Source organism: Leopardus geoffroyi, chromosome C3 (genome assembly GCF_018350155.1).
Source record: "Leopardus geoffroyi isolate Oge1 chromosome C3, O.geoffroyi_Oge1_pat1.0, whole genome shotgun sequence".
NCBI classification, from domain to species: Eukaryota; Metazoa; Chordata; class Mammalia; order Carnivora; family Felidae; genus Leopardus; species Leopardus geoffroyi.
In genome coordinates, this window is record NC_059338.1 from 42,281,925 (window position 1) to 42,304,331 (window position 22,407).

The 22,407-nt window shown below is 42.2% G+C and overlaps 1 protein-coding gene across 3 annotated transcripts in view; it reads right to left on the bottom strand.

The window, feature by feature from the left end:
- The window catches only part of STX6 (syntaxin 6), a 51,941-nt gene that overhangs the window by 27,206 nt on the left and 2,328 nt on the right, over window positions 1–22,407 (bottom strand). For all 3 annotated transcript variants that reach the window (XR_006705743.1, XR_006705742.1, XM_045452572.1), the window contains exons 2-3: window positions 3,130–3,299; window positions 473–567 (exon numbers count right to left, since the gene is read on the bottom strand). Coding sequence is in view for 1 of the 3 variants with exons in the window: in XM_045452572.1 (XP_045308528.1) it covers window positions 473–567; window positions 3,130–3,299 (265 nt within the window). In the remaining 2 variants the exon portion in view is untranslated. The remainder of the gene's footprint in view (window positions 1–472; window positions 568–3,129; window positions 3,300–22,407) is intronic.

Consider the following 22,407-nt stretch of genomic DNA (forward strand, 5'->3'; position numbering starts at 1 on the left):
AAATGTCAGTAACACGGGTTGCAAAAGTTCCAGAAGCAATTCAGATGGTGGAAGAGGCCGCTATCCAAACCTGGTAAGAGTCACTCTGCACAATGCAAAGTGATTACCAATCCATCAAGGAACCAAATGGTTTCTACAATGGTAATTCTTCCTTTTGTCCAAAAACGCAGTAGAGCAAGAAATAAAGAGGAAACAAGAGAACTGGTTTGGAGGAATGAGAGCTATGGCCAAGTAGGACACCCTTAAAGTAACTTCCCCAGGGCCAGGCATCTACTCTCTCCATTGTGCTCCAAGAAATAAGCCTGACAATACTAGAAACAAATTTCTTTCTTTGAATCAGAGAAATTATGATGGAAAGCGGCATTTAATTCATACTAAAAAGTGGTTTCAGAGTTGACCTATTAGTTTACAATTAAGAAAAGCAGTTTGGCTATTTCTTGCGCAAATAACACAGTAAGCTCATATTCCTTACCCTGACAACTTGCCGAGTGCTTGTGATGAAGGTTTTTCTTATACTCAATTCAGTCGCATCAAGGTTGAATTTTCTAGGGTTTGCTTCAACTATGCGTGGGTCAAAGAGTCAAGGTAAAGCAATTTCATCATCAAAAGTCTAACAAACGACATCATGTTAAACCACAGAATCTCTCACAGGCAAGCAATAAAATCTGGCTCGATGTCTCTGAACACACAGGTAACTTGACGCACATCATTCTCAAACTCTCTTCCCACAGCTATGAGGATCTCCGTGCCTCAAAGTGGAGAAGACCGTCCAGGTTAAGACTGCTGACTGGGTTCACTATAAATCCATGGCTGTCTGACCACAGCTGAGCTGGGCTCTTCCAGAGACCTGCCAGCACTTTGTATCTATTCTTTTCTGACTCCAGATCACCTTTCCCATGACAGCTCTGAAAACCTGTTTCATCTGCTATTCCAAACCATTCCTCTTATGGCAAGAAGCTAACCCTGCTTACGAATCTAGAGATCGAGGCTTCTTCAGTGAAGCTTCCCCTGATCTCCTCACCCCCAGCCTGGTCCTGCTGCCCCATGTCAGACACTCACATGGCTCTCTGTACTTTTCTCTTACAGTTTGCAAATAGATATTTGTGTTATTCTGATTAATGTCTGTTCCCCTGTCCCCAGAGCTCCTCACTACTCCCCACCATAAATTCCATGAGGGCCAGTACACTGTTCTGCTCATCAGTCCCATCCCAGTAACTAACAAAATACATGGCACACTCAGGGATTACTTGCTGAATGCATGATGAAAACAGCATACTTCATTTTATTGTGCTTTGTTTTACTGCACTTAGTAGACACTGTGTGTTTTACCAATTGAAGGTTTGTGGCAACCCAGTGTCAAGCAAGTCTATTGGTACCATTTTTCCAACAGCATTTGTTCCCTTTGTGTCTCTGTGTCACCTTTTGGTAATTCTAGCAATATTTCAAGCTTTTTCACTGTTATATTGGTTGTGGTGATCTGTGGTTGTAACTCACTGAAAGCTCAGATGATGACTAGGATTTTTCAGCAATATTTTTATGTTAAAGATTTTATTTTTAAGTAATCTCTACACCCAACATGGGGCTCAAATTTACAATCCCGAGATCAAGAGACACATGCTTTACCAACTGAGTCAGCCAGGCACCCCAGCAATAAAGTATTTTTAAATTAAAGTATATACACTGTTTTTAGACAACATCCTATTGCACACTTAACAGAGTACAGTCTACTGTAGACATCACTTCTATGCACAGAGAAACCCCAAAACTTCACTTGACTTGCTTTATTGCGACACTCACTTGATTGTGGTGATCTGGAACCGAACCCACAGTATCTCCTCTTTCTCTCGTAATTTCTGTCTCCCCAATCTTGTCTTCTTCCATCTCAAGGGAAGACAGATCTTCCTGTATCTGTGCTTTTGATCCCATCCTCTCACATATTTTGTTCCACTAATTTTAAAGAACATGCTTGTTTTTGAAAAATAATTTAAAAAGAGGACGCCTGGGTGGCTCAGTCGGTTAAGCAACCGACTCTTGACCTCAGCTCAGGTCATGATCTCATGGTTCGTGGGTTTGAGCACCACATGGGGCTCTGCACTGACAGTGCAGAGCCTGCTTGGGATTTTCTCGTCCTCTCTCTCCCTTGCTTGTGCCCCCCTCCCTTGCTTGTGCACACACTCACTCTCTCAAAAATCAATAAGTAAACTTAAAAAATAGTAATTTAAAAGGCACCCAGGGTCATTATGATTAACAGAAATATATATAAATTATGCAGTCCACACATCAACTGCACATGAACCCATGCTATGGAGTGATTCTGACGAAAGCCGGTTTCCTAGGTCACACTTACTGAAAGAACAAAAGAGAACTGAGAACGTGCAGCTGGCATACCGTCAACGTTTTTGATTGGCTGGAATTTTTCCACCTGAGAAAAGGCCACATAGTTCAGCTTTTACAGTTCTCTGGTTCGTCAGTCAGGTCAGTGCACTTCTGTAACATCAACAGCATGACTTAAATGTAACAGATCTGCTTTTACCAAATGCAACTGGATGGTTTAGAATGCTTCTCCGATGGACACTGGTATTCTAGCATCACCTCCTGAATTGGAAGAAGACAATCCACAAAAGGATCTTCTTTTGATTTCTAATCAACAACATATAACACTGGCCTGTATACACCTCTATGTAATAATGACCGCTAACACAGAAGCTCGCTGTGCGTCAGGCACCATACTCTACCTGCTACACTTCCAACAATCCTACGAGCTAGGTACTACTATTATCCTAACTTTCTACTGAAGAGGAAACTGAAGCAGAGAACAACGCTCCAAGTCAAACAGACAGTAACTGGTATAGTTAGGGCTTGAACACACAATCTGACTCCAGGGTCTGAGCTTATAACCACTGCACTACACTGTCTCCACACTGCCTGACTTATCATGCACCGTAGAAGAACGTGGCCCCTAAACCTTAGCTCACTGGGCAACTATTTTGAGTGTATCATGGTACAAAGAAGAGCAACATCAATCGACTAGAAAAGGAAATATCTAATCTATGTACTTGAGACATCTGGACAAAAATATGTTCATTTTTCTGTCCATCCCAGAGGCACAGGCACCATAGAGAAGGATATTGATGGTCTCGTCAAGGTCCTCCAGATCCCACTCTATGCTCCGGAGGTTGTTTCTCAGCTCATTGGTGGTCCAGTCGATTTCTTCCCTTGTTGCTGTGGAGGGGTCCTGGAGGAGCTCTGTCCATCTCTGAAACAAGCCCTGGGCAGTGTTGACTGCTTTCTGCACCTCTCTGTAATCAAGGTGAAGGGAAAGCAGAAATCAGAGACAACGCATTCCATGAACAAGTTACTACTGCTTGACTTTAAGTTGACGCCTGTGATCATGTACCATCTTCAGCACCTACCACTCCTAAAAGTATCTTTAGCTCTTTACAGAAGGCTCCTCATGAACAAATATCAAAGTTCAAGCCTTTAAAGACACCAGTCCTAGTATTATGTTCTCAGCTGATTTGGGGATAAAACAGTCATTATTTAAGTAGTTATATCAAGTTGATTAGAGAAGGACAAAATGTAATTTTTCTCTCAATGGACTATACTTAAAAATCCTGTAAGAAGCAATCCTACAAATTAACTAAAGTGCCATTAACATTCACACATGCTGCCATTTGGTGTGATATTTTATATTCATATGAACAAGTCATAACACAGCTTCCCTTTTCCTGCATGGAGGAAGAATGAGGGTAAAAAGGGTGGAGGAAGGGTTACTCACACAGCTAGTCTTTTTGAAGGTAAGTATTTAAAAAAATTTTTTTTAATCTTTATTTTTGAGAGAGAGAGAGAGAGAGAGAGAGCGAGCAAGTGGGGGAGGAGCAGAGAGAGAGGGAGACACAAAATCTGAAGCAGGCTCCAGGCTCTGAGCTGTCAGCACAGAGCCCAATGCGGGGCTTGAACCCACGAACCATGAGATCATGACCTCAGTGGAAGTCAGACGCTTACCCGACTGCCCAGGCACCCCTGAAGGTAAGTATTTTAATTTAGCCATTCTGATAGGTGTGAGGTGATATCTCATTGTAGTCTTGATTTGCATTTCCCTGATGATGAGTGATGTTGAGCATCTTTTCATGTATTTGTTGGCCATCCATATGTCTGCTTTGGAGAAATGCCTGCTCATGTCTTCTGCCCATTTTTAAAATTGGATTATTTGGTTTTTTTTTTGTTTGTTTGTTTGTTTGTTTTATTTTAATTTTTTTTTTTTTCAACGTTTATTTACTTTTGGGACAGAGAGAGACAGAGCATGAACGGGGGAGGGGCAGAGAGAGAGGGAGACACAGAATCGGAAACAGGCTCCAGGCTCTGAGCCATCAGCCCAGAGCCCGACGCGGGGCTCGAACTCACGGACTGCGAGATCGTGACCTGGCTGAAGTCGGACGCTTAACCGACTGCGCCACCCAGGCGCCCCTGGATTATTTGTTTTTTGAGTGTTGAGCTATATCAGTTCTTTTAAATTATTTTTTTTTTCAACGTTTATTTTTGGGACAGAGAGAGACAGAGCATGAACGGGGGAGGGGCAGAGAGAGAGGGAAACACAGAATCGGAAACAGGCTCCAGGCTCTGAGCCATCAGCCCAGAGCCCGACGCGGGGCTCGAACTCACGGACCGCGAGATCGTGACCTGGCTGAAGTCGGACGCCTAACCGACTGCGCCACCCAGGCGCCCCTGGATTATTTGTTTTTTGAGTGTTGAGCTATATCAGTTCTTAATATATTTTGGATACTAACCCTGTATCAGAGATATCATCTGCAAATATCTTCTCCCATTTAGGAGATTGTCTTTTAATCTGAGACATTTTTTAAATCCAAAATCTCACTGGACTTCCTAATATTATTACCTTTAAATATATACATGTATACAATATACATATAGCAGGTGAGTGTGTTTCTTGTTTAGAGAGGGAAACCAGGTCATTAAGTGTTATGATCTAGCATGCTTTCAACTTAGATAGAGTCACAAGGTTTTAAAAACTTCCCCCCACCTTCCATGCTCATGGGTTAGAAGAACAAATACTGTTAAAATGTCTACACCACCCAATCTACACATTTAATGCAACCCCTATCAAAATATCAACAGCCTTTTTCACAGGGCTAGAACAATCCTAAAATTTGAATGGGACCGCAGAAGATCCTGCATAGCCAAAGTAATCTTAAAAAAGAAAAAGCAAAGCTGGAAGCCTCACAATTCCGGACTTCAAGCTGTATTACAAAGCTGTAGTCATCAAGACAGTATGGTACTGGCATAAAAACAGACACACAGATCAGTGGAATAGAACAGAAAACCCAGAAATGCACTCAACTATATGGTAAACTAATCTTTGACAAAGCAGGAAAGAATATCCGATGGAAAAAAGACAGTCTCTTCAATAAATGGTGCTGGGAAAACCAGACAGCAACATGCACAAGAATGAAACTGGACCACTTTCTTACACCATACACAAAAATAAATTCAAAATGGATGAAAGACCTAAATGTGAGACAGGAAACCCTCAAAATCCTAGAGGAGAACAGAAGCAGCAACGTCTTTGACCTTGGCCGCCGGAGCAACTTCTTACTTGTTCCAGAGGCAAGGGAAAGAAAAGCAAATACGAACTATTGGGACCTCATCCAGATAAAAAGCTTCCACACAGTGAAAGAAACAACAAAACTAAAAAGCAACCTTCAAAATGGGAGAAGACATTTGCAAATGACGTATCTGATAAAGGGTTAGTACCCAAAATCTATAAAGAACTTATCAAATTCAACATCCAAAAAACAAATAATCCAGTTAAGAAATGGGCAGAAGGGAGGTGCCTGGGTGGCTCAGGTGGTTAAGTGTCCAACTCTTGATTTCAGCTCAGGTCATGATCTCAAGGTATGTGAGATCCAGCCTCACATCAGGCTCTGTGCTGACAGCAGAAGACATGAATAGAATTTTTTCCAAAGAAAACATACAGATGGCTAACAGACACATGAAAAGATGCTCAACATCATGGAAATACAAATCAAAACTACAATGAGGTATCACCTCACACCAATCATAATGGCTAAAATTAACAACACAGAAAAAAACAGGTGTAAGTGATGATGCAGAGAAAGGGGAGCCCTCTTGTACTGTTGGTGGAAAACAATACGGAAGTTCCTGAAAAAGTTAAAAATAGAACTACCCTATCATCAGCAATGACACTAGGTATTTACCCAAAGGATATAAGAATACTAAGAATACTAACTTGAAGCAATACCTGCACCCCAATGTTTATAGCAGCATTATCAACAACAGCCAAATTATGGAAAGAGCCCAAATGTCAATCAACTGATGAATGGGTAACAAAGATGTGGTGGAATAGGGGCATCGGGGTGGCTCAGTCAGTTAAGCGTCTGACTTTGGCTCAGGCTGTGAACTCGTGGTTCATGAGTTCGAGCCCCATGTCGGGCTCTGTGCTGTCGGCTCAGGCCTTGGAGCCTGCTTCAGATTCATGTCTCTCTCTCTCTCTCTCTCTCTCTGTTCCTCCCCAGCTTCCACTCTGTCCCTCTCTCTCTCTCAAAAATAAAGATTAAAAAAAAAAGAAGAGGATATGGTGGAGTAAAAAAGAATGAAATCTTGACATTTGATGTGGATGGAGCTAAAAAGTATTATGCTATGCGAAATAAGTCAGTCAGAGAGACAAATACCATATGATTTCACTCTTATGCGGAATTTAAGAAAACAAAACAAATGAACATGGCGGGAGAAAGAGAGGAAAACCAAGAAACAGACTCTTAAGTGTAGAGAACAAATTGATGGTTGTTACCAGAGGGGAGATGATGGGGTGCAGTTGGAGGAGGTGGGTTGGGTAGGTGATGTTGGAATTAAGGAGGCCACTTGTTGTGATGAGCACCAGGTGTGGTATGCAAGTGTTGAATTACTAAATTCTATACCTGAAACTAGTATTATATTGTATGTTAACTGAAATTTAAATAAAAACTTGGGAAAATAAATAAATAAATAGATAGATAAATAAATAAATAAATGTGATACACATTTAAAAAAAGACCAACCACTTTTGAGGCAGCATTCTATATTGGTGTGGTAAAAATGACACTATATAACTTTTGGGAAGTACAGATAGACCTAGAAAAGAAAAAAACAAACAAAAAATTGGGGTGCCCAGATGGCTCAGTCAGTTGAGTGTCTGACTCCGGCTCTGGTCATCATCTTGTGGTTGGGGAGTTCGAGCTCCACATCAGGGTCTCTGCTGTCAACATGGAGCCCATTTCGGATCCTCTGTCCACCCTCCCTCAAAAATAAATAAACATTAAAAAAAAAAAGGCAAAACTTTGCCCCCTACCAATGGGCCAACACCCATAATTTATTTTTTTATGTTTATTTATTGAGAGAGAGAAAGAAAGAGAGAGAGGGAGGAAGGGAGGGAGAGGGGCAGAGAAAGAGAATCCTAAGCAGGCTCTGCACTGTCAGCACAGAGTCCAATGTGGGGCTCGAACTCATGAAATAGGAGATCATGACCTGAGCCAAAATCAAGAGTCGGACACTTAACCAACTGAGCCACCCAGGTGCCCCCAATATCTACAATTTAAATGTTGTAATTGAATACTATTGCTTATAAAAGCCAAAAAGGAATCATTTTACTATCATATGGTCTATTGCGTACAAAGATTATAATCTTCATGCACCCAAACTATGAGACCTGTTTTGATCCTTCTATGACTTCTTAACCAATTCTTCTGGGTGCACACTCAGGGTGTTTGCTACCTGTAGCTTTAAGACAGAAACTGCATGCATCCTATTCCCTCTGACATTTCAAGTACCAGAAGACAAAGCACTTACAAAATGAAGAAAGGTGCATAACAATAATAGTTTGGTTTGAGACCACTCATGAGAGCTAGAACGCTGAGTGTTAAACACAGAATACAGCTATTGGGCCAAGCTGAATACACCAATGAGCTATATGGCCAACAGTGAATCTCCTCAGGTAAGTTCAGCACCCAGTTTATGAGTTAGCAGAGTTCTCTCATTGTTCCTCCCCTATCAGCCTTATACTTGCAGTGCTAATGAGAAACTCTAACATAAAATGGGGAAGGACTAACTGACATATAAATCCACTTTTAAATTTTTAGTAAGGTTTCTGGCTGATCTGGTAGAGAAGGAGGTACACACCTTCCCATAATCCAAGGTAATTGGTTTATTTGTAAGTGTTGAGTATCATCTATGATAATAAAAGAGTTTAAAGAGGTATCTATAATGACATCTCATTTTAAAGAATATAAAATTACCACTTCTGTAAAGTAAACATAAATTCCTTTTTGAGACCTAGAAGCCTTAAACCACAGAAGCCTCAGGCCAGGGCATCCCTCATTCTCCATCACCAGAACACAACCATAATGCTTGAATTAAATTATCTTAACTAAATATTCATATACTTTTCTGATCTCAGGGTTTCTTTGCACTCTTCAAAATTACTGAAGACCCCCAAAACTTAAATTGATGTGGGTTATTTATCTACTGCCCCTTACCATATTAGAAATCCAAACATGTTTAAAAAAGTATCAAGTAATCAAACATGACAATGAACTTACTACATGTTAACATAATGTTTTTACAAAAAAATAACATCTTAAAAATCCACACTCTTTCACATGTTTGCAAATCTCTTTAATATCTGGTTTAACAGAAGACAGCTAGATTCTCACATCTGCTTCTACATTCAGTCTGTGAACATGTTTTGTTGAAGTATATGAGGAAAGCCCAGCCTCATGCAGATAGACAGATGGAAAAGGGAGGAGTATTTTAACAGTCTTTTTAGATAATTGTGGATATTCCTTTTTGCCACTATACCAAAACTCAACCAAACAGCTGCTTCTTAAAGGTTAGTTGCAATGTGGAACCTGAAACTGTATCAAAGACTTTTTGAACTCTCATGTATTACAATCCATTGCCCTACCTTGTATTTTGAATGGATCTTTCATCCACCCATGTCTAATTTTTTTTTTAATTTTTTTAAACGTTTATTTATTTTTGAGACAGAGAGAAACAGAGCATGAACGGGGGAGGGGCAGAGAGAGAGGGAGACACAGAACCGGAAGTAGGCTCCAGGCTCTGAGCCATCAGCCCAGAGCCCGACGCGGGGCTCGAACTCACAGAACGTGAGATCGTGACCTGAGCTGAAGTCGGACGCTTAACCGACTGAGCCACCCAGGCGCCCCACCCATGTCTAATTTTATCACATGTACTGGTCATCTGGAAAATACTAGTTTACTGAGTATCACAGGTCTTGAAAATGCTGAGTCTTTCCATTATACACTATCCAAAATCATATAATATCACCACCAACATCATCAGAAAAACTTAATTACTGGGAATATGTAAGGTGATAGTACTTGAGAGAAGTTTTCCAAAATTCTGTTTTTAAACAAAGGCTCTAATTTTATGATCATTGAAAATACTGTCAATTGTTTCTGTTAAGTGACAGGTTCACTTCATTCATTTCTGAGAAAATACCTCAAGTATTTTTTAATTTTGAAATTTGAGAACATATGCAAGTTCCAGTAACAAGTTTGCCAGGCATTCTTTCAAGTAAAAATGGGATCTGTGAAGGGAAAAAACGAACTATTTCAGCTTGCAACTCAATCACAAATTATTTTTCCTGGAGATAGCCATCTTATTTCATTCACAATATAGCAAAAGTGCTTTGGCACACTCTCATTTTGCCACACAGAATGTCAAAATGTGTACTAAGGGGATGCCTGGGTGGCTCAGTCAGTTAAGCAACTTCAGCTCAGGTCATAATCTCACGGTTCGTGGGTTCAAGACCCGCATCGGGCTCTGTGCTGACAGCTCAGAGCCTGGAGCCTGCTTCAGATTTTGCCCCTCCCCTGCTCATGTTCTGTCTCTGTCTCTCTCTCAAAAAATAAACATTAAATTTTTTTAAAAATGTGTACTAAGACTGGGAGAAAACGTTCATGAATTATATATCTGATCAATGTCTTTTATCTAGAATATAATTTTTAAAAAACTCTCAAAACTTAATAAGAAAACAAACCCAACTAAGAACTGGGAGTATGGTGCCTGAGTGGCTCAGTCGGTTAACTGTCCATCTTTTGGCTCAGATCATGATCTCACGGTTTGGGGGTTTGGGAGATCGAGCCCCATGTGTCAAGAGCTCTGTTTGGGATTCTCTTTTCCTCTCTCTCTGCTCCTCCTGCACATGCTCTCTCAAAATAAATAAACTTAAAAGACATTTTAAAGAAATGGAGGGAAAGAGGCACCTGGGTGGCTTAGTCAGCTGAGCATCCAACTCTTGATTTCAGGGTCAGGTCATGATCCTTGGGTGGTGAAATCAAGCCCCAAGCCAGGCTCCACACTGAACGTGGAGCCTTCTTTAAGATTCTCTCTTTTTCTCCCTCTGCCCCTCTCCCCCAATGGAGCTCATTCTCTCAAAAACACAAACAAACAAACAAACAACAACAAAACCCAGAAAGAAATGGGGGGTGGGGAATGGGCAGGGGCGACTGGGGGCGGGGGTGCTCAGTCAGTTAAACATCTGACTTCAGTTCAGGTCATGATCTCACAGCAGGTGAGCGCGAGCCCTGAATCAGGCTCTGTGCTGACAGTGTGGAGCCTGCTTGGGATTCTCTCTCTCTCCCTCTCTCTTGCCCCTCCCCACCTTACGCTTTCTCTCTCTCTCAAATAAGTAAAAACTTAAAAGAAAAAACAGCAAAAGGGAAACGGGCAAAAGATGTGAATAGTGCTTTCCCCAAAGATGACATACAGATGACAGCTTAAGAACATAAAACGTCCAATACCATTAGTCATTAGAGACATGCAAATTAAATGCACAGTGAGATACCACTACACATGGCCCAAAACAAACCGAGGATGCCCAAATGCTGACCGGGCGGCGGAGTAGCCGGGATTCTCCTGCATTTCTCAAGGGAATGCAAAATGGCACAGCGACTTCGTAAAATAGTGTGGCTGTGTCTTAAAATTAAACATACGTTTACCATATAACCCAACAATCTCACTTCTAGGTGACATGAAAACTTACGTTCACACAACCACCTGCAAATTCTTAGAGCAGCTTTAGTCGTCGCTGCCAAAAATTGAAAACACCCAATCGACAGCAACTCAGGCAGTTGCACCTGCCCTGACAAAACCTCCGGCCAGCCCAGAGGGCCCAGACCAGTTTGAGTGTGACCCCCCTGACTCAAGCCTGGGGAAGATGGAGTGTGGCGTGACCTCCAGAAGGACCTACAACTCCCTTTCCCTCATTATAACGCTAAAACCTCCCCCAATCCCCCAACGAGGAGCGCAAGCCTCATTTACATAACATACGAAGCTCACACAGGCAGGTTTTCTTATGGTGCAGGCACCTTACACCCACCTCCACATTTGACGACAAGGCTCCCCTTTTTAAATATTCATCCTAACCCTAAGTAAAAGGAACGCATCCATACTTGCTTGGGGAGTCACAGTTTTAGAAGTTATTCCCTGTGAACTCCTTCTTTGATGCAAATATTTCCTTTGTGCAACAACTCACCTGTAGTTTTTTTAAAAATTTTTTAATGTTTATTCATTTTTGAGAGACAGAGTGCGAGTGGGGGAGGGGCAGAGAGAGGGAGACAGAATCCAAAGCAGGCTCCAGGCTCTGAGCTGTCAGCACAGGGCCTGCTGTGGGGCTCAAAACCCACAAACTGTGAGATCATGACCTGAGCCACCCAAGCGCCCCTCACCTGCTGTAGTTTCTACCTGTGACTCACCAAGGAGTAAACTTGCAGAGAACTTTTTAGGGGAGATGTATCGGTCCCATACCTTATTTGTGAGACGGTGGTTACGCACGACTGTATCAGTTTGTCAAATCTTGAAGAACTGTACACTAAAAATTAGGGTCAGTTTTACTGTAGGTAAATCATAACTTTTAAAAAAGAAGGGTCTTGGGGCACCTGGGTGGCTCAGTCGGTTAAGCGTCCGACTTCAGCTCAGGTCATGATCTCACCGTCCATGAGTTCAAGCCCCACGATGGGCTCTGTGCAGACAGCTCGGAGCCCGGAACCTGCTTTGGATTCTGTGTCTCCCTCTCTCTCTGCCCCTGTCCCACTCATGCTCCGTCTCTCTCTCTTTCAAAAACAAACGTCAAAAAGAAAGAAAGAAAGAAAGAAAGAAAGAAAGAAAGAAAGAAAGAAAGAAAGAAAGAAAGGTCTTCAAGGATAGATTTGACACAACTAACAATTTTTACTGTTTCAGGAAGGGCATTCTTAAGGGTACATGACCTCCCCCTCCACCCCCCTACTGTGAGGGAGGAACACAACGAGTACCAGACCGGTGTAGTGCCACGGCCTGGGTTTAGGTGACGGGATCAACAGTTTTATCTGCCACAGGTTTCTGCACCATTGGTGTAAATGTGAGTACAACGGAAAAAACAAACAACACCTGAGTTTTATTACGAAAAGCATTTTAAGCCAAGGGACTCTTCTGTGAGAGGGGCGGGAACCCCTTGAGATTCAAGGACCACACTTTCATAACCATAACTCTAAAGACACTGATAGACTTGAGGGGGGGGTGGGGCACATGCACGGATTCAATCCTAGCAGCACAGAGTGAAATCAGGGAGCTCTTAAGCATGTTCTGAAGAAGTAATCAAAGAAATGGCAGGAAACAGAAAAATGCCACAAAGCAATTCCAGGATAACATCCAACACCCCACAGGCCCAACTGGTCACCTGGCTTATTCCACTCTCAATCTCTTGCTTTTCAATAAGTTTCATCTTTAGCTATCAGTTAGTGGCACAGACAAAAGAAAGGCAAAGTAGGCATTAGACTGCATTTCTAAGACACACGTTTCAAAGAATTACAAAAATGGGAACTATCGGCAATGGTTCAAATCTCGAAAAGCCAGAACCTGCCGTGTGTCAAGGAATCCCATTTTAACAGCAGCTAGAGGGGTCACTCAAAGTTTAAAACATCTCCCAACTTCGTTTCAGCTTAGCATCAGCCTGGAAAAGAAGGCCTGAAAGGAGAGTAGAAAACAATATGTGTCACAAATTCTTTTTTATGCCAAATATTAATGGTAACCAGAATTTTCCAAAGAACTTGGGATTTCTGAACGGTTTCAAGAGCCACAAGACACACCCAATAAATGTGCAAGACTCTAGTGAGACAACTCAATTAACAACCATTTGTAAATATCTGGAGCTGAATATTTAAAATCACTAAGCATCCCCAGTAAATCAATTAACAGAACAGAGGAGAGAGAGAGAAAAAAAGAGGAGTATATAACAACGTCATCTGCTTCAGATCTGTGAGGGTTTCAACAAGGAAGAAGAGAGCCCACTGAGTTTTCTTCACACTCCTTTCTCAGCAAGGGTGGGGGGGGTGGGGGGGGAGGAGCTGTTTCTCTAAGAACTGACTAGTTAGGTACTCCCCCCCCCACACACACACACACACAAGTCCGGTACAACCCATGTGAACATGGCACCCTGGGAGGAGCACCACACCCCTGAGGGGCACTTCACCCTGTGAGGAACACGGCACCCTGACCAAACAGCAGCAGCTGCTGACTTCTCAGGCAGCAGCGATCCACTTTTGTCTATGGTCTCCAAAAAGGTCAAAATCACTAAATATTGCTATCTTTTTCCTGTAAAGTCTGGTTTATCTATTTGAGGTTTTTCTTTCAACTGTGTGATGGGGACAACTGAAGTCTGACACCCAGAACTTTCCATGAGGGGCCAGGTATACCTTGAATTTTTGGAGCTCTTTGGCTTAGCAAACTTCCTGGTTAATAACAATCTGCTCACCAACAGCACTGGGAATCATGTCTGGCACCGTTTCACCAAAAACTCGCTAATTATTTTCCTAGGAATTACAGGTTTAGCTCTTGACCCAGAGAAGGTCTCCACAACAGTCAAGCCGATTTTCTGCTGCCACATCTGTTGCAGATGTTTCCAAAGTCGGTTCTGTCTTACACATTTCATGGGCGATGAGAGTCACAGTGTTGGAAAATGCTAGGGATGAAGCTCTTCCCCATCGCTGTCCACCAAATGGTCAATCAAAATCATGAGACTTGTCATATCCTAGTGGATTAAATTCCAAGAACACCAGAATGAAGGTCCTTTGCTGTAATCCACCTCAATGCCCAGGGAACTAAAGGTAAATAACTGTCAAAAGTGAAAACACAGTCTGTATCTTTGAAGAATGTATTTTTGGGGCAAAAATGAAGTCATCAATGCTTTCGAAACCAGAGTCTTCCATTTATTACAAATAAAAAGTTGACACCGTCAGAACTAACCTAGTTTGTATCCGAAGCCAGGCAAACACTAACCCTGTCATGCTAGCTGAGCCTCTCCCATACAACGTTCCAGTCTGTTCCACCATAGGGAAGGGCCCACCCTCCCATCCAACCTCTAGGGCTAAAGGCAATACATCCAGATGTCCATAAAAATCACAAAGTTTTCTCATCCACATCTCACCAAGTTTATCAGTCAATTTGGAGGAAGGAGTATCTCAGCCATTAGGGATTTTGAGTTTCGCAGAATCTTCCATTCAGCTACACCAACAAGTTGTAGGATAATTGGAGCTGCGACACCCAGCAAGCAGCCTTCTGATTTCTCCTTTCTTCTCAGATCACACTGACAGACTCTGAATTGGCATCTGTTCCAGTTATGGTGGTTGTGTAACAACCGTCCCAAAACTTAGAGGTGTAAAACAACCAGTTATTATGCTCGTGGACTCTGTGGGTCGGGAAATCGTGCCGAACACGGAGGAGACGGCTGGTCCCTGCTCCACCATGTCTGGGGCGGCAAGAACATGTGCTCCTCGGTGTCTATGCCGTCTGTCCACATGTCTCCCTCGCGGCTACAGTACAGCTGCACTCTTCCCATGTTAGCTCAGGACCCCCAAGCCTTGTGTCCTGGGTCAGAGAGATACAGGCAGAAGCTGTGCTGATTGTCCTTCAGGACCTGAGCTTCAGGAGTCAAGCAGTGTCATTTCCCCCTCACTCTGTCGGGTGAGGCAGTTACAAAGGTCTGCCCAGGTTCAAGGGAAAGGATCCCAGCTTGACAGAAGAATGCCAGCTTTGCAATCAGAGAAAAGCAAATGGGGCAGGATGTATACTGGGGTGGCCACCTTTGGACAAATACAATCTGCCCCAATACCGGTATCTGGGGCAGCCCTCGTTCTGCACGACTCTACCGACAGGTTCCTGTTTCATCAATATACTACGAAAGGCACATGGTTTCCACTCTAGTAATGAAACGCCTGTAACCATATCACCGGCCCGCCCCATATCCTACCAACCTCGTTCTGCCACCAATCCCTCGTGCAGGGTGAGAGAGGAGCTCCGCTTACTGCTTGACTTCCACACTCACATCTTTTGTATTTAAGGGGAAAAGCACACACTCTCCTTTCACTTGACCTCACTTCATTTCCAAATTCAACTGTACTGTGATACCTTTTGCAATTACTCTTGTGGGGGAGAAATTGCCTCTGCTTAGTCACCTGCAGTTATATACAATTTTGACCTCAATTTGCTGCTGCTTCCACAACTCCCCGGGGATACTACCAATGACACCGCAGGTCAAAGTCACGAGTGGCTTGCACTCGTGCTCACTTTCAAGGTACTTGCCACCACAGCCTGTTTTCTTGAAACTCTCACTTCCTTTGTTTTTGTGTCATTGTGCTCTTCTAGTTTCTACCAGTTTTCTCTTTCCTCTTCCTCCACTTGGTCCCAGTGTTTCTGAGCACTTTTTTTCTTTTCACAGAGGGAGACGAGAGAAAGAGAGCAAGCATGTGGGAGGAGGGGGAGGGGCCGAGGGAGAGGGAGAATCTTAAGCAGGCTCAGCACAAAGCCCGACATGGGGCTCAATCCCATGACCATGAGATCACAACCTGAGCCAAAATCAAGAGTCAGAAGCTTAACTGACTGATCCCCCCAGGTGCCCCTCTCAGCACTTTTTATAGATTTTTTTACTCACAGGTTCAAAATGTCCCTTTAAGCTGATGACTCCCCAACTGCATTACCAACTTTAGCCACTCACCCAGGATTAATTCCTATATTTTTAGCTGCCCACAGGACCATTCTATTTGCCTAAAACCAAAGTAATCCTATCCTGCCTACAAAAAAAAAAAAAAAAAGCAAGTATTAAAAAGATAAAACAGAAAAAACGTCTGCATCCCTTTCTAACTTCCCCTTTTCAGTCAATGGCGCCACTATCTTCAAGACTTGAAACTTGTCTAGACGCTTTTCCTCTTAAACTTCTCACCTTGCACAGCTTCTACTGAAGCCCAATCACTGGATTTTAGATCTGGAAGGAACTTTCAAGATATCTAGTCTGCACTCGTTGAACAAATAGGAGAATGGAGCTTGGGCATCTTGGCTGTTTGCCTCAAATGCTTCTCACCCTGACTATGAGGCGCCTTCCAGCACCAAGACCTATTCAATCCCATCTTTGCTAAGCCTCCAGACAATCTATTTTCTTTGTGGAATCAGAACACCTGGGTTTGAGCCCTTAACAGTTGTTTGCCCAAAGGCAAGTGAACAGTAACTGCTAGTTAAAACTGCCTCCTGATTAGGAACTTGTAACAGGAAACAGATTAAATTGAAACTCTTTCAGCTGGGTATTCCACACCTTCCTCCCCCAAACTGGCCGACTTTAATATCCAACCTGATTTCTCATTAAAACAAAATCTGTGTCACTTGGCAGGTCTCCTTCCCATCCTCCCCTTTCTCATTCCTGGCTCTAGACTTCTGCTTGCTGCTTCCCCAGCCAAGAGTCCCTACATCTCTGCAAATGAAAAGCAGACATTTCCTCAAGGCCCAGATTGAGACCCTATACTTGCTTCACTAAAATGTTATTGACCAACACTCCCACTGGGGTCTTTACTTTTTTTACTCTCCACGGCATCTTAACTCTCTTCCAAAATCTTACACACAATGCATATTGTCTTTCGCCTACACTCCTCTGCGTTTCTGTGTATAGCATTCTCCAACAAGACAATAATTTCAGCCAAATATAGTATTAGGCATTGGATAAATTTGTAACAAATGTTTGCAAGGCTGTTTTTATAGTGAAACATCTGATTCTGATTTTTAAAAAGTAGAAAATGAGAGGTGCCTGGGTGGCTCAGTAGGTTAAGCATCCGACTTCAGCTCAGGTCATGATGTCACAGTTCGTGGGTTTGAGCCCTGCATCTGGCTCAGTGTTGACAGCTCAGAGCCTGAAGTCTGCTTCAGATTCTGTCTCCCTCTCTCTCTGCCCTTCCCCCACTCACACTCTGTCTTTCTCTGTCTCTCAAAAATAAATAAATGTTAAAAAATAGAAATTAAAAAAGTAGAACATGAGATTTGACTTACATTCAAATTTATTAGATTAAAACTACTCTACAAACAAGTGATTTTTTTCAGTGATTATACTAATAGTTTTCTCAACATTGTGAATAAAATACACAATGCCTGCCTTCAAGGAACGCACAGTCTAGCTGCAGAGACAGGTGCTGGCTAGAGAACACAACACAACATACACCATACTGCTCATCTGCTCACTTATGCCATTATTTCAACATTGATCCACAGCCAAGAACCTAGAAATTATCCTTATTCAGGTGCAGAAAGCCTCCCAAACAGCAAAATATTAAGGAGCCACAACATTCGTGCCTTTTACCTATAGGAGAGGCTCACTTGGTACCAAGAGACTCTCATACCCAATGCTCAATGTTGTGGTTTTCTTGGCCTCTTCGGTTAGAAGTCACAAATTCTAAAAGGTTGCCAACAAGATAGGGGAAAAATACAGAATCCAAAACTCATCAAACAAGTAATGCATGCGTCCCTACTAAATACAAAGATGAAATAGGATTCAAATACGGTATTTTTTTCACCTCACAATTTAGTACACATTTCTTAAAATGAGAATCCCAGTACTATTAAGAGATTAAGGGGAATGGGTGGGGTGAGGGACAGAGTGGAGATAGGGGTGTATTCTGGAGGGCAATCCGGTAGTATGTACCAAAAACTTTAAAAATGTGCATACTCTCTGGGGTACCTGAGTGGCTCAGTCGGTTAAGCAACCGACTTCAGCTCGGGTCATGATCTCAGGGTCTGTGGGTTCAAGCCCTGCATTGGGCTCGGTGCTGACAGCTCAGAGCCTGGAGCCTGTTTTGGGATTCTGTGTCTCCCTCTCTCTCTGCCCCTCTCTGCTCGTCTCAAAAATAAATAAACATTTTTTTTTAAGTGTGCATACTCTCTGAATTAGCAATTCTACTACAGGAACGCAGGCTATGGAAATAATCAGAAGCAGCAATAAAAACCTGTCAGGCATTCTCTTTGCCACTACATTAATTGTAATAGTGAAAAATCAGAAACATCACAACTGTCATCCTGGGTAATAAACTATATTAAATTTGTATGACAAAATACAACAGAGTCATTAAAAGCCCTCCTCACTGAAGACATTGAAAGGATATAAAAAGTACAGATTAAAAGATTTAAAACAGTAGGATTCCAATTTCTAAAACAATTACTAAATAATATAATAATAATACACTTCTATATAAATCCCAGCCTTTCCACTGATAAGCTTATAAGCTTAAGTTTTCTTTTTTGTTTTGTTTTTTTTTTTTACTAAGTTTCATTTTCTTCCTTTGCGAAATGATAATAGTACTACTACTTACTTCATAAGGATTAAAAAGATAATTCCTATTAGGTTCTTAGAACAGTGCCTGATAATATAGTAAGAGATCAAAAACTCTATTAGTAGTATTGCCTAAAACTATTAATAGAAATAAAGATCAAAAAAGACACCAAAAGGAGTGCCTGGGTGGCTGAGTGGGTTAAGTATCTGACTCTTGATTTCAGGTCAGGTCACAATTTCAGCTCAGGTTATGATCTCACTGATTCACAAGATCGAGTTGGGGGCTCTGTGCTGAAGGCTAGGGGCCTGCTTGGGATTCTCTCTTTCCCTTCCTCTCTGCCCCTCCCCGTTTTCTCTCTCTCTCTCAAAATAAATAAGCATTAAAAAAAAGACACCAAAATTTTAATGAATTATTTCTGGATGGTGGCATTTCAGTAAATTTTTTAAGGTTTATTTCTTTTGAGAAAGAGAGAGAGAGAGAGAGAGAGTGTGTGAGAAGGGGAGGGGTACAGAGAGAGGGTGGGAGAATCCCACACAGGCTCCACACCGTCGGTGAGGAGCCTGACACAGGGCTCGAGGTCACAACCATGAGATCATGACTTGAACTGAAATCAAGAGTCAGATCCTTAACCGACTAAGCCACCAGTTTCCTCAATAAATGTTTATTTTCCTTTTTATATTTTTGTTTCCTAATTTTCCAAAAGAAGCATATATTCCTCTAACATTATTTTAAATGTTACTCAAAAACCAGGGTTTTCCTCTCAGAAAGGGCAGCCAATTTGGATGGAAACATTTAAAAGAGAATGTCTGTTGGGCATTTAATATGTGCCCCCAACTGCTAGGCAAGTTACATGCATTAACTCATTTAATACCTTACAACTAATAAAGCAGGTATTGTTAAGTCAATTTTGTACCTTGCTAAGACATTTTGTACAAATAGACTCAAAGAGGAGAATTAACTTGCCAAAAGTTACACCAAATAAATTGATAGGGTGAGATCCCAACATTGGGTCAGCCTGATTACCAAAAACCAGTTCTTTCACCAAACTTCACTGCTTCCTGAAGTCAGATAAAGAGAAAAATTACACCCAGAATCCACTTTCCCTTTCTCTTCACCCAGCTTTATTCTCACTGAACTTATCACCACCTGACATACCACATATTTGTTTGTTTCCTGTCCTTAGAATGTAAGCTCCATAACGATGGGATGTTGTTTGTTCGCTGCTCTATACCCTCAGCTCCTGGCACACAAAACAGACCCTCAATATTTTAGAATAAAAGATTCTGAATAGAGAAATGATCTGACCATGTCCCTGTGGACACATCTGGTAGCAGTGGGAAGCTTGCTGAAGAAGTTGCTTACACGAGTCCAGGTAGGAGAGAACAAGGACATGAACCAGGGTAGAAGAACCGTAACTAAAGAGGGAGATAAGATTCTAGAGATAGCTAAGGGATGGCACTGACAGAACACAATGCCTAGTGGACATGGGACGAAGGAGAATGCAGAGTCAGGAGTAGAGGGCTAAGAGGAGGAAGGCCTGGTCAGGCATTGGGAGCGAGGAGGGAGAGAGTGGGGTCAGACTGACCTGGATGTGCACAGAGTACCTCACATAATGGGAATAATCAATCTCACCCAGTGAGAACGCATGGAGAGGATCCACCAGAGAGGCTAGGTTAAGGGCAGGCTAGAGGTGATTCAGTAAAACCTGGAGTTTCAGGGACCGAGTCTGGTGGTGTAAATACCACTACGAATGTCTACTCCAGGTAGAGGCTGGCTTCATGTGTCCTAAGAGCTCAGCTGCCCCATTGTGGTCATTTTCTCCTCCGTGTTCTGGGATTCTCCTCTGAACAGGACGTTCGTTGATAGTGTTCAAACCCCACAAAACTAGCCTCAAACATCCAGGCATTAAGAACTACACATTTAGATTAAAACAGCTTTCTATCTGGTCCCCTTCTTAATCTTTCCTCACATTGATGCATCCAACACTACCATCAAATTAGTATTCCTAAAAAAAAAAAAAAAAAAAAAAAAAACAAAACTAATTTCACACAATTTCCTAGATTTAAAAATCTCCCATGGCTTCAAAATGAGACTCTCCTTGACCCTATTCTACCTATACTGTGAAATATTAACAGTGTGAGTAGAACTAGGCAGTTCAAATTTGAATCCTGGGTCTACTACTTGTTAGCTGTGTAACCCTAGGCAAATAACTTAACCCCTCTATGCTTCCTCAGGTCCTCATCTCTAAAATGTGGCTAGTACTCACATCACAGAGCTGTTCTTATCAAATGAAAATTTTGATAGTGCTTACTTAGCACAAACTGCCTGGATAGGAGTTGCGTCCCCTAAACGTTTGTTATTATTATTACTTCCCCCAAATAAACTTCCTACACACCTGAGATGCTCTCCTTGACAATTTCTAATACACAATGCCCATCTCAGGGCCCTTGCTGGCAGCGTTCCCACCCATGAATCACTACTCCTTAAGCACCACCACCACAACCACCACCACCTTTGAGTATTTATTTAACATTTATGCTGTATATTCAAAGTGCCGGGTTGGAAGTACAGGAAAAATAAACAGCCCCAACCCTCAGAGCTCATAGTCTAATAATGAAAGACAGCCAGAGGAAGAGGGGCAATAATGTGTCACAAGGGCCAAGGGAAGCACTTCCTGGAGGCAGTGCAGATGCTTACACTGAATCTTCAAAGCTAAGTGGGTGAACCAGGCAGAGTGGGTGCGAGTGAAGTAAGAGAGCCCAGTATCGGGTCAGACTCACCGTACTGAGTCTGACGTTGCGGGAGCTCTGAGCTGAGGGTAGGCAGAGTGGGCGGAGGGGAAAGGACGGCTGGATCATGGTGGCCATGAAGTGTTTGGACTTTATTCTGTAGGCAACAGGCAGCCACTAAAAGATGTGAAGTAGGAAACCCCTGCTTGGGTTCTAGAAGAGCTAGAACCCAATATGGGCTCCACAGGTGACTACTGAACACTTGCAATGCACCAGTAGGATGAAGGAACTGATTTTTTTTATTTCAATCAATTTAAATTTAAAAACTGATACGCCAAAACAGTTACTGGAAAATTTTTAAGTATGTTTGGAATATTTGGGTATGTGAATCTGCTTTTTCAACTATAAATTTAATGAAGTCTCAATACAGATCAAAGATTTCTGATGCAAATTTAGTGTCCAAATTGAGCTGTACTATACATGTAAAATAGACACCAAATTTGAAGACCAGGTACAAAAAAGTAAAATATCCCATTATAATCTTCTTTTATGTTTATTTTTGAGAGAGACAGAGTGTGAGGGGAGTGTGAGGGAAGGAGGGGCAGACAAAGAGGGAGACACAGCATCCAAAGCAGGCTCCAGGCTCTGAGCTGTCAGCACAGAGCCTGATGCAGGGTTTGAACTCATGGACCAAGAGAGCATGACCTGAGCTGAAGCCAGACACTTAACTGACTGAGCTACCCAGGCACCCCCCATTATAATCTTTATAATAATCACATGCTGAAATATTTTGATTATATTAAAGATGACATTAATATTAATTTCACCTGTTTCTTTTTAGTTTTTAACATGGCTACTAGAAAATATCAAATGGCATATATGGCTCACGTTATAATTTAGACAGCTCTGATCCAATAGAACCAAAGGCAGATGACCAGAAGCAGGCAGACCAATTAAGAGACTCATTTTAGTAAGAGTCCAGATGAGACTCGGGCCTGAATTCACTAAATTCTACCCATCTTCAA